The 16367-nt window shown below is 35.0% G+C and overlaps 4 protein-coding genes and 1 long non-coding RNA gene across 17 annotated transcripts; 1 reads left to right on the top strand and 4 right to left on the bottom strand.

Moving 5' to 3' along the window:
- Positions 1-75: 75 nt before the first annotated feature.
- LOC111794557 (potassium transporter 2-like) lies at positions 76-4706 on the bottom strand. 12 transcript variants are annotated; one of them, XM_023676609.1, is made up of 12 exons: positions 4446-4705; positions 4165-4226; positions 3902-3919; positions 3763-3832; positions 3427-3661; positions 3096-3341; positions 2954-3007; positions 2320-2580; positions 2173-2225; positions 1922-2039; positions 1544-1798; positions 76-1287 (listed from the first exon to the last, which is right to left on the bottom strand). In XM_023676609.1, the coding sequence occupies exons 4-12, from the start codon at positions 3799-3801 to the stop codon at positions 176-178; spliced, it is 2373 nt and encodes a 790-aa protein (XP_023532377.1). In that variant the 5' UTR covers positions 3802-3832; positions 3902-3919; positions 4165-4226; positions 4446-4705; the 3' UTR covers positions 76-175. The 12 variants fall into 12 exon arrangements, with proteins under 12 accessions (XP_023532377.1, XP_023532369.1, XP_023532410.1 ...); XM_023676601.1 differs by having other exon boundaries at positions 3763-3919; XM_023676642.1 differs by lacking the exon at positions 3902-3919.
- On the top strand, positions 2487-3023 carry LOC111794625. 2 transcript variants are annotated; one of them, XR_002815121.1, is made up of 3 exons: positions 2487-2590; positions 2706-2801; positions 2946-3023. It is a non-coding gene; the product is annotated as an uncharacterized LOC111794625 (long non-coding RNA). The 2 variants fall into 2 exon arrangements; XR_002815118.1 differs by having other exon boundaries at positions 2908-3023.
- A 5991-nt stretch (positions 4707-10697) lies between the features above and the next one.
- Positions 10698-11773, bottom strand: LOC111794534 (MLP-like protein 328). Its single transcript, XM_023676571.1, has 2 exons — positions 11241-11773; positions 10698-11136 (listed from the first exon to the last, which is right to left on the bottom strand). The coding sequence occupies exons 1-2, from the start codon at positions 11431-11433 to the stop codon at positions 10874-10876; spliced, it is 456 nt and encodes a 151-aa protein (XP_023532339.1). The 5' UTR covers positions 11434-11773; the 3' UTR covers positions 10698-10873.
- An 89-nt stretch (positions 11774-11862) lies between these two features.
- LOC111794546 (40S ribosomal protein S26-3-like) lies at positions 11863-14226 on the bottom strand. Its single transcript, XM_023676582.1, has 5 exons — positions 14097-14226; positions 13917-14009; positions 12973-13057; positions 12741-12874; positions 11863-12149 (listed from the first exon to the last, which is right to left on the bottom strand). Exons 1-5 carry the CDS (start codon positions 14097-14099, stop codon positions 12066-12068), a joined length of 399 nt encoding a protein of 132 aa, XP_023532350.1. The 5' UTR covers positions 14100-14226; the 3' UTR covers positions 11863-12065.
- Positions 14227-14949: 723 nt separating this feature from the next.
- Positions 14950-16061, bottom strand: LOC111794523 (expansin-A4). Its single transcript, XM_023676570.1, has 2 exons — positions 15585-16061; positions 14950-15505 (listed from the first exon to the last, which is right to left on the bottom strand). The coding sequence occupies exons 1-2, from the start codon at positions 16043-16045 to the stop codon at positions 15202-15204; spliced, it is 765 nt and encodes a 254-aa protein (XP_023532338.1). The 5' UTR covers positions 16046-16061; the 3' UTR covers positions 14950-15201.
- Between the last annotated feature and the right edge of the window lie 306 nt (positions 16062-16367).

The raw sequence follows: 16367 nt of genomic DNA, 5'->3' as shown, positions 1-16367 counted from the left end.
GGCTTAGTTTCGATTTAGCATCACATATTGGAATTAGCATCGTTTTTAGGTTTAAGGGAAGATAATTCATCTGGGTTTGTAAGAGAATTACATGGTCGAATACTTAGCTTTAATTCAAGGAAGCAGTATCTTTACAAAATGAGCAGAGACAGAGAACAGAAAGAACAGTTGAGGGCTATACAACATAAACCATGCCAACTTCAAGAAGAGACACTGGTGGCACCTTAAGAGCAACGTCTGCGCCTCTGCAGTTCCTTCTCAGAAAGTTATAGCCATAGTTAATGGCCAGTCTCTTCAACAGAGACGATCCCTGTTTAGCTCGGACATGTGAATGCCCGAGAATGAACGCCGTCCCTGATTGCTGGGCTGCTACGAGATCTTCTAGCTCTTCCTGCAGAAGGGCTTCTGTTTCAGCTTGGGAGTCACCTTCAAAGTCATCGTCTATAGCGAACCTGACTCTCTTTTTTTCTCCCAGTGGCTCCATTTCGATCACATCAGTGATGCTGTCGACAGTTTGGAACCCGACTGATCCGCTTGCAGGCTGCATAGTCTCTTCATAAGCAGATGCGCCTGCAAATGCTACGGTTCCGATCACAGCCAGCCTACGCTCACTTGTTGATTCATTTGAACGTGATGCATCGTCCTCACTGCTAGAGTTGCCTCTTTGTTTTCTGTACCAGTCATAGCTGATGAAGTCTGCCAGTTTCTTGACTAATTCAGATTCAAACGAATCCACGTCCTGGTGATTATCACGGTAGCCATATCGAACAATGCACCGGTATGACCGATGTGCTGCTGGGCCTACTCGTCCAACAAGATACCGCTCAGCAGGAGGTACAAAAGGAACTGGTACTGACTTTATACACACAAAGACAAGGATGCGATGAAATGCTGGGAGGTTAGTGACGAACCGGGAGAAGTTCGCAGGAATACCAGAGGTGAGATCAGTGAAGACTAATCCGATGCCAGGGACGCGAGCAATCCCAAGGCTTGGTCCCAATGCTAGCAACCATTCTAATGAAACCTTGTTGTGAAGATCATATTCATACTTCTTGATGGTTGCATAGTGCCAAACAAACATAATGGTCATGAGGAACAGAGCTAAAAGAATGGGGAGCCAAGCGCCCTCCCTGAACTTGGTCAGTGAAGCTGAGAAGTAGAGCAATTCAACAGACCCAAAGAAGATCAAAAAGGAGAGAGCCAAAAGGGGAGTTTTGTTCCAACAGAGAACAATCACCAAAGATGTAAGACATGTTGTCACAAGCATCACAGTCATTACAGCTAGACCTGCAAAGTAAAAATAAGTGGCCAACTGCTATCAGTACTTTATGGTTTCGACCGTCCTTTTTAAACTTTGAAGCAAGCTAATATCTATCATAGGCAATCAGGAAGAATGGAGCAAGAGTCTGCAACACTTGGTAATTACGGTATCGGTGTGGAAAGTTTGCGAACAAGATTGTTAGGAATGGAATATTTGTATTTCAAGTGGGCAAAACCGAGCTTAAGACGTCTGAAAATGAAGTATGGATAGCGACTAACTCACCCGATGCATTTCCGAGGTGTTTTATGTCTCTAAATCCAATGGTAACAGCAACACAGAGAATCATAAGAGCCCAATTGATCTCCGGAATGTAGATTTGGCCATGGATCTTATCAGAAGTATGAACAACCTTCACCTTAGGGAAGCACCCAAGGGACTGGCTCTGGTTAATAATGGAGAATGTTCCACTGATGATTGCTTGGCTTCCAACTACTGATGCAAGTATGGCAATTATAAGCACTGGCCATCTCACACTCTCTGTTTCCAAAAGCCATTATCAGTAGTCTCCTAAAAATAGCTCGCAAGGAATCGAAACAGTTGAAGAACATCACACTACTTCTAGAATGATAGCTTGGAGATTCTTTTATCAGTGATTGATACCTGGAACAGAATCGTAGAAGCCAATGTTGTTGGTGGTGGTGTGATGTTGAGATAAATAAGCAGCTTGGCCCATGTATGCCAATATGAGCGCTGGATACACCAGAAAGGTGAAAGCAATCTGAAGGGAGGTGAGGCAGACAGGACAGAGCAGGATTGTCAGTCCATTTGTTTATGAGAATGATTTCTATCCATGTTTTGAACCAACTGAAAAGGAAAGTTAGAACTTAAGAAACCATTGAAAACTGAATAACCTGTATTGCAGTGTATGAGAAGTGACCAAGATCAGCAAACATTGCTTCTGAGCCTGCAATTCAATCAAAATTTGTTTTGGCTTTCCAGCACAGGAAACCAATGATAAGCCCGCAAAACCTCATAAGCATTCTATGTATTAATCTTACCTGTTATGCACAACAATATTCCGCCCAATGACATCCAACCGCTCTTCCTTGTCTTCTCCAAAAACTTGAACATGTAATACGGAGAAAGAGCCTGATAAACATGTGGATTCCATTGTATAATATTGTATATGCCAAGGGTACTGATGCAGAGTAGCCATATCAATACAACGGGAGCGAAGAAGAAGCCAACACGATGCGTGCCATAGTGTTGAAGTGCAAATAGACAAACCAAGATAAAGCATGTGATTGGAACCACTGCATCTGCACAAAGGTAACCTCCTGATTTTAGCTATATAACTTGTATTGAGCTATATAATATGTAATGTTAAACATGTTAACATGTATAGCTCATAGATTATTAATACACTCATAGCTTTTATGAACAGCTTGTCCTGATGTTATTTGACCAAGTCCATGAACAGTTTGTCCTAATGTTATTTGACCAAGTCCAACATTCCTACAACATCTACAAATAGTCAGAGGTACACCAAAAAAATCATAGTCCTCGATGTTTGGTCTTTTGTTTTTCTTTGACATGTTTGGTCTCTTGTTCCACTGATGATTGCTAATAGGATGTTAAATCTTCAGTAGGAGGACACTAAGCTTAAACTCATTTTCTCAAAAAGGTGCTTACACTGATGGTGAGCCTTGGTCATGGATAACTCAAGTCCAGAAACAGCTGAGAAAACTGGACAAAACAAAAACCAAAACCAAAACAATCAAATGCTTGAATGGACTGAAAGAAAATGGAAAAAGAAGAAGATGAAGAACAGTACCAGAAATGGCTGGAGTGAGAAGCCCATCTCCAATCACCATACAAGTCCCAACAAGAACAAGAATCAACAAGGCAGTGTGCAGAGCACTGTGCTTCTCCAGCAGCAATTTAACCTTCGATTGCTTCTTCTTCTCCGGTGGATGTTCAAGTAAATAAGTGGAAAGTGCTTCATCTGCTACTTGTCTGTTGGGAAGAAGGCTCACTTTGGCATGTCTGCAAATTAACGAGTACAGAGCAAAAGTCCCACCTGCAATGGCGATTTGAAAGCAATTCATCATCTGGGTATTGGTTCTTTTTCAATTCTAAGCACATCTGCTTCTTCTTCTTCTTACCTTCACCATTGTCATCCGCTCTGAGAACTACGAAGACGTATTTGAAAAGGGGGACAATAGTGAGAGTCCAGAAGACAAATGACAGAACACCATAGATTTCTTCATTGGTCTCTGAATGTTGGATGTCTTCAGCAAAAGTGCTTCTGTAAACGTAGAGCGGAGAGATGCTCAAATCGCCATAGACGACGCCAAGACTTTGATAGGCCAATACAAGAACCGTTCTCCAAGAACCCTTCTGAAAGAAACCCAAAATTAGAGCCGATTCAACAACTGGGTGTTTCTAGAAATGAAGAAAGAAAGTGAAGTTGAAGCACAGTGAGTCGATTGAACACAAACCTTGTCAGTGTCCCAACAGTTTCCATGCTCAAGATCCATAGGTTCTTTATCTCGATCTTCAAGCTAAATCCTGATGTGGGGCTCAGTTAGCTGTAGATCTAAATGAAATTCAAAGGAAAAAGAAGAAAAAAGAGCTTACAGAAAACCCCTCATTCACCTGCAAATGGAGATAAGATACGAAAAGAAAAGTTATATCAGTTATATCCCTCACTTTTCAGTAAACCCACTTGATATCTATATCAGGACCGCCATTAAAACTCAAAAACAGAGTAGTTTTTGTATATTAAGGATATTTTGGCAAAGGGGCTCATAAATGCAGAATGGAGATGATGGGCCCTCATCATTACATGACAAGATTCTAAGCAACTTCTCTCTTTCCAGTTGGTAAAACAGAAAACTCACTGTTAGTGTTAGCCTCTGTTCTTCAGAGAAGAGAAGAAAACAAGCTTCTCCTTCAATGGCGTCTGAAATTCCTCCTCACAATAAAGAAGAAGTGGGAATCAGAAATGGCAGAATGAAAAGGAAAGAAGATCACGTGAGCTCATGACAGTTGCAAATTAGTCTCACACAAACGAAGCGTCCACCAAAACGTCCGTTTCTCTCTCCTCTCTCCTCTCTCTCTCTCTCTCTCTCTCTCTCTTCTAGTTTTTTTTTTTTTTTTTTTTTTNGAAATCAAGGCCTACCCGTCCAAAGATTGAGGAAGATCGTGCAGAACATGCCCTTTATTACATCAAATGCTTGTTTCAATGCCCTTCTTCGTTTCAGTGTTCCACCATTTTTTAAGTTTTACTTTGCTGAAACTCTCTAGCTTCTATCTTTCTTTTGGTGGTGATGTTGATCACCCACTTAATCAGAACCTCCATTTTTGGATATACATAAAGCTTCTGAGTTGTTCTTCAATGGTGATGGGCTTGATGATGGCGATGTCAGTTTTTTTTTTCTTTTCCCCCTTTTGGGCTTATATTTTGAAAGCTTTGGGAATGGTGAATGTGGCTCACAGACAAGAAGGCTTTTTGGGGGGAAAAAGTAAAGATAAATTCAATAAAAATTAATCAAACCACTTAAGGAAAAAAAAAACATTAAAAAGACCTAAATTTTAGAAAAAATGAATTTAAATCCTACCAAAATTTTAAAAAAAAATCATAATAATTGAGTTCAAACCTTGATTATGTTGATAAATAAATTCTAATTTAAGTAAGAAAACATAAAAAAAACATTTAATTAGGGTAGAGTAAAACCATAAATTAGTAATGGGCCAAGATCCCAATGGGCCAGGAATAGAAAATGAATTGGGGACTCATGGCCCATTAGGCCCATTAGAAAATGACTTTTTCGCAAATAATTTTTTTAGTGAGTAAAATTCGACAAAGTTATTATTATTATTATATATTTATATACATAAAAAAAAAAGAATTTATAAGAGTTTTATCAAATCATATTAATATTTAATATCTTTATCATTTTCTTCCTATAAAAATATGTCAAATTAAATTTATTATATGATGTTATACAATCAAATGCTACTCTCTCTTAAATAAAGTCATAGGCAAGTCCATTGCATATTTGATTTTGACATGAAAAGATGGGGTCGATATATACATAAAGTATATTATTAAAAGAGCGGTACCAATAGTGAGTACTCATATGTATTAAAAAGTTGAAAGATCCATGCAAGTTTAACAATAATGTGTATGTCATACGTGTGGCCCGATACTCAACTTTAGAACTTCATTAAAGATGGTAGGTATCATTTTAGAGGACCATGTTACGAACACGAGCCGACCCAATAGCTCATATTAATTTAAACCTATGTCTTAGGTCATTTGTGATAACAATAAGAAACTTGTTATGGATGAGGCTCCAAATAGCTCCGAGAAAACGTAACCTTAACTATTTATACAATATAAAACTGAGTGGGAGTGGTTCAAATTGCTACCTTAAATAAGCTCTTTGCTTTCAAAGATACAACGACCGTAGGTATCTTATCATCAAATATCGACGGTTGTCTTTTAACATTGCCAGCAAGTCAACCGACAAGTCAAAACTTGTCAAGCAACCGATCTAACTGTTGTTCCCCATTTCAAAAAAAGTTCAAAAAAAAAAAAAAAAAAAAAAANAATATATAACAAACCACTGTATTCATTTATTAATTTACACTAAAACATGAACTGTAATAATTTCACCAAAACCCCACAAAAATTGAAGAAAAAGGAGAGGTAGAAAAAATAAATACAAAGATTATTCCAAATCTGCAAATCTCCCAAACACCGTGTATATATAAATATATATATGTCTGTATATATATAGATATATATAGATATATATAGATATATAGATATATAGATCTGAAAAATTGAAGCTTTTTCAGTGACCAACACCGGGGCTTGGAACATCACCATACATTCGGTAAGGATCATTGTCCTTTGTTTCATCATCCAAAGCTCCCTCTTCCATGTCTTCATCATGTTCTTGAGCTGTGGTGACAGCCACGCCATAGCACGGTGGACGGCAGGCAGCGTTGCAAACTCGAGCAGCGAAGACGAAGACGGTGAGGGCAAGAAGTAGAAGGGCTCTGATCCTGATGATGTTGGGATGAGCCATGTTGGAGGCTTTGGGTATGGAGGAGGAGAGAAGTGGGTTTGCTTTTGTTCCTTTTGGAGATGAAAATGGGGGATGGTAAAGTGGTTTTATAGAGAGGATCATGATGAGGAACAAGGATGAAGATGGTGTATTTATTAGGATCTTCAAGTGGGTCCTTCATTCCATTCATTGTGCTTTCTAAACTTAATTTAATTATATAAATACTGTTCGTTTTTTCGTTCTTTCGTTCGTTTACCCTAAGTTATTATATATTTATATAAAAGAGTGAAATAGGTAGGGCAGCTCGAAACAAGGAATGCAATCTCGTCCCTGTTTCCATTTAGCTCAGGACGGAAAATTCTCTTTTAACACTGAAATTTCCCGTCTCATTAAAAGACCTGTAAGTTAAATGAACGTCTCTGTATACAATATTATAGAACACAGTTTTCATTCTCTCGATTATCATCTCATTCTCTCTCCTCTTTCTTTCACTCATGGACATTAGAAAACAGAGGAACACTAATGGTGAAAGTAATGATAGAGTTTGACCACATTTTGCTTCTCTTTGTCTTATTACTTTATTGGGTTCAATTACGCCTTTTGTTTGAGTATTAGTAGGTGGAAGTGTGAGATTTCACAGCTATTGAAGATAGAAACGAACCGTTCTTTATAAGAGTATGAAAGCCTCTCCCTAGCAAACGTGTTTTAAAATCGTGAGACTGACGACAATACTTAACGAGCTAAAACAGATAATATTTGTTAATGGTAGGCTTGAGCTGTTACAAATAGTATCAAAGTCAATCACCTGTGTGAGGCACTGGTCAAGCGTTTCAAAACTGTGTAACGGGCCAAAAAAACAATATCTACTACCGATGAGCTTAAAATCGTGAGGCTAACGACGACACGAGCTCGTATGATAGCAACTTACCCTGTTACGATGTCCTCTAATTCCATCAAATTTAAACCACGCAACCAACCTTCCTTTTCTTTTCCCACTTTTGCCTTCCTTTTTTCTAAATGTTTTCTCTTTCTTTTTGGTGGGGAAAGGGAGAAGGTTATGATGATTAGGGTTTATAAGAAGAAACAAATGAGATTCATTCTTATGCATGTCTTTTCTTTCGGCCACACCAAAAAGTAAACCATCGTCTATTGTGTACCCTTTCCTCCAAAATATCTATTCAAATTCTGATCTTTGTAGAGCTAAAGTTGACTTTAGGGTTTTTGTAATTTAGTTTCGAGTTATTATCATCAGCTTCTTGCACCGTTCAATAGTCGAGTGACCACCTACGTAAAACCCTCTTCTTTGTTCATATCCTCACCCTGTTACGAAGCACGAGCACTTGTTACGCCCTACAACCCTTTATTTTCTCCACCGAAGGACTCTCGATCATTCCATCACTGTGAATGTCCAACGAGTACAATTACGATGTGTTAGTTCTTGAGACAATTGACACATCGTAAAGCTCATATTTATTTATTTATAATTAAAAGGTAAAGTTATGAATGGAATTATGATATATGGATGACGTGATTATGCATGCAACAAGGACAGGGACATTTTGGAGTTTTTAATGAAGTTTGTTAAAGATTTGGAGGATTGAGGATGACGGTGCATGTTAATCAGCCACTATAAAATTATTATATTTATCCCAAACCAAATCATTTCAATCCACGTGGATACTTATTTATTGGCTGTCTAATTTCTAATAATTAAAGCAAAGAAAATAATATTTCACTGTTTGCCTGCCGCCTTAACGACCTCTATTAAATGTCCCTTTTAACCTCATCAAACTTTACCTTAAATATCATTCATAAAAATAATTGTTTTGAAATAAATTTTATAAATAAGTAATTTTTTTATTTAATAATTTTTTTTTTTGTCAAAATAAATTATTATATATTTAAGTACATTATTACTGATTTATTAATTACAATAATTTAAAATAAAATAAATTAAGATAGAGAATGTTATCATAATTTTAAATAATATATTTTTATTTCTCATAATTACTTGTAAGAATTTTATTGTATTAATTAACTTCAAAATAGTTTATTTTTATTAAGCAAAATTATTAATAATCAATTAAATTTTAATTTAATTTGCAAGGCATATTATAAATAATAAGTATAAACAATATTAATAATTTTTTAATAAAATCGTACAAATTTTTAATTAATTTATTTTACTCCTTTTAACACGTCTCCTTCTATAATAGGTTGATACAATTGATATATATCTTAATCTACGTAGGATATTAATTACCATCTTTTAAAGATTCTAATTAAGTTATAATATATTTCTTCTGAACTTCATTCTTTTGATTATCATATATGTTCGGCCTATTGTTATAACATAGATGGTCTCTGACTATAGACTGTCAAGAAGTCAAGCTAGCACATCGGGGGAGGAATTTCCTTATCTGTTCGATTGGATTTTGAATTCTCGATCTTTAATTTCTTGTCATTGTATTTATGGTACCTAGATGAGCTAAAAAACTCAATCGTATATTAAAATATATATATATATATATATATTGAGTTAAAAGAGTTTTATGACAGAGAAAAATATATATTATAAAATATTGAGACAAGGATAAAGTTTTAGGCTTTAGAGAAAAATGCACGAAACGTTTCGAACACGATCGAGAATATGTTCATGGAATAAAGAAAAAATTATTATTAAAAAAAAATTAAGAAATAGAAATATCTTAAAACGGACAAAAAAGGAATAATAATAAAGTTTACTTACAAATAAAAACAATATCTTTTAACTTTGAAATCGGGTTACCCTATTTTTCAAAAATTAAATATTTCTTTTAATTAGTTTTCTTTCTCAAAACAAATTTCTACAAAAATTAATTTTGAATGTAAATTAGAAAAGAAAAAGAATATATATATATATATATATATCTAAATTAATAAAAATACTTCTAGAACTCTCTATTTTTTTTTGGAAGAAAATATTTTAAAAAGTTTCAATAATATTCTTACATTTTTTTTAAATATATATTTTTTAAATATCTTTAAATTAAAAAAATATATATTTGTGAATTTTCAGAAGTTTCAAAAATCCTCTTTTTTAAAATATTTGATTTTAATCTTTTTAGAAACTAAAATACTCGTAAAGTTTTTTAAAAATTTCAAAAATATTTTAACTTTTTTTTTTTTTTTTTTTTAAAAAATACCCTTACCTTAAATATTCTATTTCAAAAATAATCTTAAAACTTTTAAATATAATATTACAAAAAGAGATACTCTATGAGGTGTGGTCCAGTTCAATGAACGTAAGAACTTTTTTGAACATTTTCTTTTATAAAAGTTGAGAGTGTTAATGTTATTTTTAAAATTTTATGGGTATTTTTTAAACATAATATAAAAAAGAAGGGTATTTTTTAACTTTAAAAAAAATTAATTTAAAGATATTTTTGAAGCAAGATTAAAATTTAAGAATAATTTTTAAACATCATCCAAAGTTATTTATTGAAAGTTAAAAGTGTATTTTTAAAATAAAGTATGGATGATTTTCATCCAAAATTAATAGTAATAATATCTTATTGTATATATTTTTTAAAGTTTAAGAATAATATAGAAACTTTTTCAAATTTAAATATTTTAATGAAGTTGGGGATATGTTTATTAATTTTTTGAAAAGGTAATAACAAATTGGGTTATTTAAGGATTATTCCCTAAAAGAATCTAATAAATATTACACAACTTGTCAGAAGTTGATCAGGAAGAATAATTTCGATCACGATCAAAACATGACTAATAAAATATATTGAGCTTTTTTTTATTAAAAAGAAATTTATATAAAATTATGAGGCAAAAAATAAAATTATACTCTTTAAATTTTTTTTAGTCTTGTCATCGGGTCCTTACTTTCGTAAGTGTATAAAAAGAATTTAAATGCAGGAATTACGATTAAATGTTGGAATCAAATAAATAATTCTTGAAATTAGGGTTATAAATTGATTTTAACCATGAAATTAATAGGCATCAAAGTGATTAAAGACATTAATTTGAACTCATTCAGCTAGTTAAGTTATTATAATCTCAACTAAAAAATCAACGGTTTGAAACTTCAATCTAAAGATAAAGATACATCTGCTGCCCAATCACTTAAACATAAGTCAACGCCACTTATTACACAAACATAGCTTATTTCCTTTTCTTTATTAAAGTCTTACAAGCTCATATACAAGCTCATAAAATAGAAATTCTTCACAAGAAAAATCCTAACTATTTATCAATCAATCGACACCGACATAAGAAAGTTATAAGGGAAAGATGTAAAAGTTTGGACGATTAGATATCTTAAACTTTAGGGGACACGAAAATATATAAAAACTGACACATATCCAAACATAACATATTATATATTTAAGCAAACATAGTACTCTCAAAGTTCATCCCTCTTTACATGAGAGTGACCATTATTTATTTGTTACTATTACAATTAGTATTACATAACCCATAAGCTTAGAGTGAAAGAGGGGAAACAAAGCTCAAATCTATGCGTATAGATAGATTATTACTGAAGGTAAGATTCAAGGCTCTTGGTGAGGTCATTCATGAGATCAATATACTTGTAAGGAGAAGGACAGTCAGCACGTAGTTTCTCATATTTCAGTATCATAACTACCAGACAATGGTTTGGTCCTTTTGGCACAACTTTATACGTTGCTTTGAAGGATTTGTAATGCTCGAACATATCTCCATCCAATCCAACCAAAAGCATTGCCATATTCTTATCATCGAATTCCACTCGTTCTTTGAAAAACCCAGCCTTACCGTCTTAACAAATCACATGAACAAAAAGAGGTCAATTACTTAGGAGCTAGAGGGCATTCATGAAAGCAAATGAAAATAAAAACAAAAATGGTAATACTTGTACATACCGATAGAGTAATGCCAGATCTTGACTGAGCCATGGCCATGGCTGTCCCAATCCCCTTCATGAACTTCAACTTTTTGGATGTATTTTGGACAAATCTTGGGAACATGAGAAACTTCGTGTTTCCAGATTTTGTAGTATTTCTCAGCTGCTACGTTTATTTTTACTTCACTCACTAACTTTCCAGCAAGAGCCATGGTTTCAATGCTTTCAAAACTCTCTCTCACAAGTAGATTGCCTTACAAAAATACTCAATGCCCTCCCCTATTTATTCATCCTAGTGATAAATTATTTTATTATTTTATTACCTTTTCTATTATTATTATAAACACATATAGCATATATTCTTCGTTCTTATGGTGTGGATAGGGACTAACACGTAGTGTTTGCTTTATCATACGCTAATCCAATCAACTCTGCTTAACCACCAATCAACCTAAAAGTTTAACCAAATGGGTTATGGTAAATTTGATTATATCAATGTTTTAACACTCTCTGGACTGATACCATAATCTTGGAAAATGAATTTAATTTTAGCGCCCTTCCAAATGATATCACTAATGGAGGGAGGGCAGCATGTCAGGTTTCGAGCATGGTAAAATGACTAATTAAGAGAACAGCCAATCTAAACAATAAACTGAAAAGAAAAACAATTAAATTAACTCAATAAACATGGTTTGTAGCTCCTTCTAAGTTGCAGATTTGTCGGGTAAGTTTCCATTTGATTCTAAAATTCACTTTCATCCACAGGAGATAAAACCCAACTATAATAGAGTGACTATTAACAAAATTCCTACGAATTTCTTATAAAAGCCATAAAAAGACTTCCTTACACACGAGCAGGATTTCCAGCTCCAACAGGACGAGGTGCTTGGCCTGGCTGACCTGGCTGACCTGGCTTTGGCTGATCATCCTGAAACAACCACAAATAGAATAAGGTAACAAAGAATCAGAGGCCACTCCAAGTATGGCTGCTGAATCAAAGTATTAGACAGACAGATGATACATAATCCAATTAAGGAGCTTGACATGTCAAACTGCAACAAGTGTAGGGGAACCATTTGACCAAGTTGTTAAAAATACAATGATTCGTGGATTCATTTGATAACAAGCATGCGAACACAAAGTACCAAATGCAAAAGTCTCCGAGAAGTCTCCATATTAAATAATCTTTTAAAAATTGTGGCTGGATCCTATGAAGAGTTTCACATATCCATCAATGATAATAGAGAAGCAACAACATTATGATGCACATACTCTTTCCGCTGCCCATCATAAAAATTTAAGAGCATCAAATAATAAGAGTAAATAAAGATGAACAAACTTCATCAAATTCACGGTGAACATTGTGACTTCATGATGACTCAAAGCTATAAATATTTTATGCCAAGATCAACTCATTATAAATTAAAGTTAATATGGTCACTTTTCATTTTAAATCGAAGTTAATATGGTTACTTTTCATTTTAAATCAAAGTTAAAAATATTTTATGCAAAGACTAACTCTGCGTCTGAGGAAGCGCTGTGGTGGTTGCCGATTCCTTCTGTCAGTACGAGATCGAACTCTCACAACATGTGAGTGAATAGCACAGGAAACACAGTATTGCATCTTGGCATAAAGCTTTGGTAGAGTGTATTCTGTACAGAAAACAAAAAACTATATTAGACACTGAATAAAGACATCGTTGATATATGAAGTAAACAAAACGATAGTATGAATGGACAGAATAACTTACGATCATAGACACAGGCTTCTTGGACATCCCTCACAGCAGCCTGCTCAACAATATTCCTCACAAGAAATCTCTTGATCGCCTTGTCCTATTCTCATCAATCAAAACTCATGAAGTTAGATTTAATCATCTTCTCACCTCTTGCTAAAGTATAATTGAATTGCTGTGGTTCAATAGTCAATGAACACTCAAAAGTCACTTTGTCCCGAACTACAATGTGTTTGAAGCTTAGATAGTCAAATACTAAGTGGTAGAATTGCCACAACTTATTTATTAGCATTACATACATATTCGAACCTTTATTATTTTTGAAAAATTGGGGCTAACTATAATTCTTCTAATCCTTTTAAGAATTGTAAAGACTTTAAGCCTTAGTGTTCTTTCAGAGAAGCTCAAGCTTCCCGTACGAGAGGTACAAACCTCTTATGGTCCAAAGAAGCCATAAGTTTCGAGAAGTTAGAATCTTGCCTCCAGGCACACCTCATCGGATAAGCCATAAGCACTGATTTTCAGTTTAAGAAAACTTACAGGAATTGTAATTTTAACGAAACATTTTCCCCACATTCTGGAAAAAAGAATGCTACTGAAGTGTTTCATCGAAGAGCATTTTAAAATGTAGCAAAATTATCAAATCTAGCTCTTTAACTTATCGAGAAAAAAACGCAAACTAAGAATAAAAAACTCATAGACATACTAACATTGTACATAAAAAATCATATCCCCTGGACGTGGCGGACACTTGTACTTTGGCTCGCTCGCAATGGATAGATCAACAAAACAATAAATACACCAGCATTGCACTCAATCAGAAAATCAAAAACTAAATTAAACACAAAAGGACCAAATTTCGCCGGAAACATTTGCGCGCCATAGAGATTTGACTCCCGCCATAACACTATCTATATATTCATGCAAGAACTGCGGAGAAAGATGAGTACAAGAATAACCTTGGGGCAGCACTTGCCGCAGTTGGAGCAGCGGATGAACTTAACGTGTCCACGACCGTGCTTGTTACGTCCGCCATTCCTGCGCTTGAAAGTCTGGAAGAACCAGTGGTAAAAAGATGAACAGAGAACGATTTACAACAAGAATATCCAGAGAAAAGAGCAATGGGCGAATGATCTTACCATTGTTTCAAAGCTTTAGGTCTTGAGAAGCAGAGAGAGAGAGAGAGAAGAAACAGCCGATTAGGGTTTTTGCAGTTAAATGTTAAGCAATGGTTCGGAGCTTTTAACCGGCAAACGCATTATATAAATCGCCAGTCCCGCCGAGCACAACCAACAAAGAGAAAAGAAAATTTGCAAAAATACCCTTTTAACTTAAGGTTTAGTACAATGACCCCTCCAAATTTTCAGTTTTATACATTACACCCCTTCGTCAAGTTTTAGAATTAAATATTTGCTCAATTATATAAAATATTTATGAACTTCCTGCATTGAGTTCTTTTAATTTAAATTATGTCCCTATCGTTTCAAAATTTTCATTTCAACCCTAAATCTTTGAAATTATTTCAAATAGTTACATATCATTATATCATTTTAGTCCTTTTATTTTTCAATTTTAATAATTTTAAATTTTAAATTTTCTAGTTTTATCAATTTTAACCTTAGAATATCAATCATTCTAACTTTAAAATTTGAATATTTAGGCCTTTTATTTATAAAATTATGAGATAAATTCTATTAACAATAAAAATAGTCGAATAAAAATGAATTTTTCAAAAGATTTATCGACTCATATAATTATCATTTAAAAGTATAAAATAATACCCTTTAAAAATTAATATTTTTTATATTAAAAAAAAAAACTCTTATGATCATTGCATTAATGTACAAATATTTAAAGCCATGTTATTTTGACAATGATAGAAAAATAATAAAAATAAATGAAATTGACAATTTACCAACGAAAAATGCATTTTAAATTTTAAATATTATTTATATAATCATTATCATTATATATCATATATATATAATATATATATATATATATGAGAGTGTAAAAGCCTAGCGGGTGCCTGATTATAACACCACAGCAATAGAGGTGCCATTACAAGGCAATAATTTCATACAGCATACCCCCCTTCTCTATCCCTACCGCCATCACCGCCGCCGCCGCCGCCGGACACTCACCGGAGGCTTCTTTAAAAAAAAAAAAAAAAACAGGAAATTTAAAGGTTGTTCCTTTTTTTCGAAAAAAACTTGAAAAGGAAAGGTTTGTGTGTTGTAATGTTTAGAATTGGGGGCCTTCGAAGGTTTGGCCAAACTGCCAATTGGAAGGGACCAGATTGTTGGCTGTGAGAGTGCTGCCATCGCTGAGTGTGACTTGAAAGGAGAGCCCTTGCCCATTCAAATAGTTGTTGCTCTGCCAGTTTTGCCCCCAATTTCGTGACATCGCTTGCCATCCCGTTCGTGACCCCTTTATGGACACGGAGTGAACGTCCCCCGCCCCGCCCACGTTCGTGATCAGGACAAGGTTGAAGTAGGAATGACCGTTAATTGTGAACCTCACTCCCCCTTTCTTCACACACGACACTCTGTACAAGGGCCCACATAAAAACATGTCAGTATAAAATGAACAATATCATACCATTGTGGAGATCTAATACGATTTACCTTCGGAAGGAGACGGGGACGATTCCAGCGCGGTACTGAGCGATCTGGAGGAAGGCGGGCTCGGCCATGTCGAAGTGCTGGAGGGGAGGGTTGCACCAGCCGCCGTTGTTATTGGGGAGGGCGAAATTGGGGGGGCAGAAGTTGGTGGCAGTGACCTTGATGGTGCCAGGTAGGCACCATTTTGGGTCATTTGTGCAAGTCATTTCGTAGCATGCGCCGCAGCTAAGGCCGTTGTTGAATAGCGCTGTGCTCAGCGCCACAGTGTTGGTGCCGTACCCTTGGCTGTACAAGTTGCCATACCCACATGCTCCACCCATAGTACCGGAGGCGTCACCGCCGCCATAGAAGGTGGCATGGCCGCTCTCCCAGCCGCCGTAGTCGGCGGAGGCGGAGGGAAAAGAGAGGTGGAAGAGGAAGAAAGGAAGGAGAAGAAGAGAGGGAAATGGTGAAGAAGAAGCCATGAGGGTTTGTGGGTATAGAAGGGAAGAAAGGGAGATTTATAGAGAAAGAGGAAACAGGCCATGTGTGTGATATTCAAAATCAAAGAGGCTTGCATTGGAAACAGAGAAGAAAAATCACATAAATTTAGAACAATTTCAAACCCAAAAAATTAGTTTTTAATTTTTTTAATTTTTTTTAAATTTTTTAAATTTTAAATTTTGGTTGAACCCATTTACGAGGGGATCGTAAGAGCACATGCAAATGTTTGGGATAGGGCTCTCAAAGCTCTGCTATGAACCTCAGGCCCCACTCATCACCTCTCTCCTTAGTTGTAGATGGTAA

Source organism: Cucurbita pepo, chromosome LG01, assembly GCF_002806865.2.
Source record: "Cucurbita pepo subsp. pepo cultivar mu-cu-16 chromosome LG01, ASM280686v2, whole genome shotgun sequence".
Taxonomy (NCBI): domain Eukaryota; kingdom Viridiplantae; phylum Streptophyta; class Magnoliopsida; order Cucurbitales; family Cucurbitaceae; genus Cucurbita; species Cucurbita pepo.
Note: the sequence above shows the minus strand (reverse complement) of the source record. Positions and strands in the feature narration are given on the sequence as shown.

Excerpts from the sequence above, each read along its gene's own strand:
- LOC111794557 (XM_023676601.1), bottom strand. The coding sequence starts at position 3,801 with ATGGATCTTGAGCATGGAAACTGTTGGGACACTGACAAG. Across the intron at positions 2,581-2,953 it reads GACCAAGGCTCACCATCAGT|ATGCAGTGGTTCCAATCACA; the intron begins GTAAGCACCTTT and ends ACCTTTGTGCAG. Across the intron at positions 2,040-2,172 it reads TCTCATACACTGCAATACAG|ATTGCTTTCACCTTTCTGGT; the intron begins GTTATTCAGTTT and ends ACCTCCCTTCAG.
- LOC111794534 (XM_023676571.1), bottom strand. The coding sequence starts at position 11,433 with ATGGCTCTTGCTGGAAAGTTAGTGAGTGAAGTAAAAATAAACGTAGCA. Across the intron at positions 11,137-11,240 it reads GATCTGGCATTACTCTATCG|ACGGTAAGGCTGGGTTTTTC; the intron begins GTATGTACAAGT and ends TGATTTGTTAAG.
- LOC111794546 (XM_023676582.1), bottom strand. Across the intron at positions 12,875-12,972 it reads AGAAGCCTGTGTCTATGATC|AATACACTCTACCAAAGCTT; the intron begins GTAAGTTATTCT and ends TTTTCTGTACAG. Across the intron at positions 12,150-12,740 it reads AGCGCTTCCTCAGACGCAGA|GATGATCAGCCAAAGCCAGG; the intron begins GTTAGTCTTTGC and ends TGGTTGTTTCAG.
- LOC111794523 (XM_023676570.1), bottom strand. The coding sequence starts at position 16,045 with ATGGCTTCTTCTTCACCATTTCCCTCTCTTCTTCTCCTTCCTTTCTTC. Across the intron at positions 15,506-15,584 it reads GTCCCCGTCTCCTTCCGAAG|AGTGTCGTGTGTGAAGAAAG; the intron begins GTAAATCGTATT and ends GCCCTTGTACAG.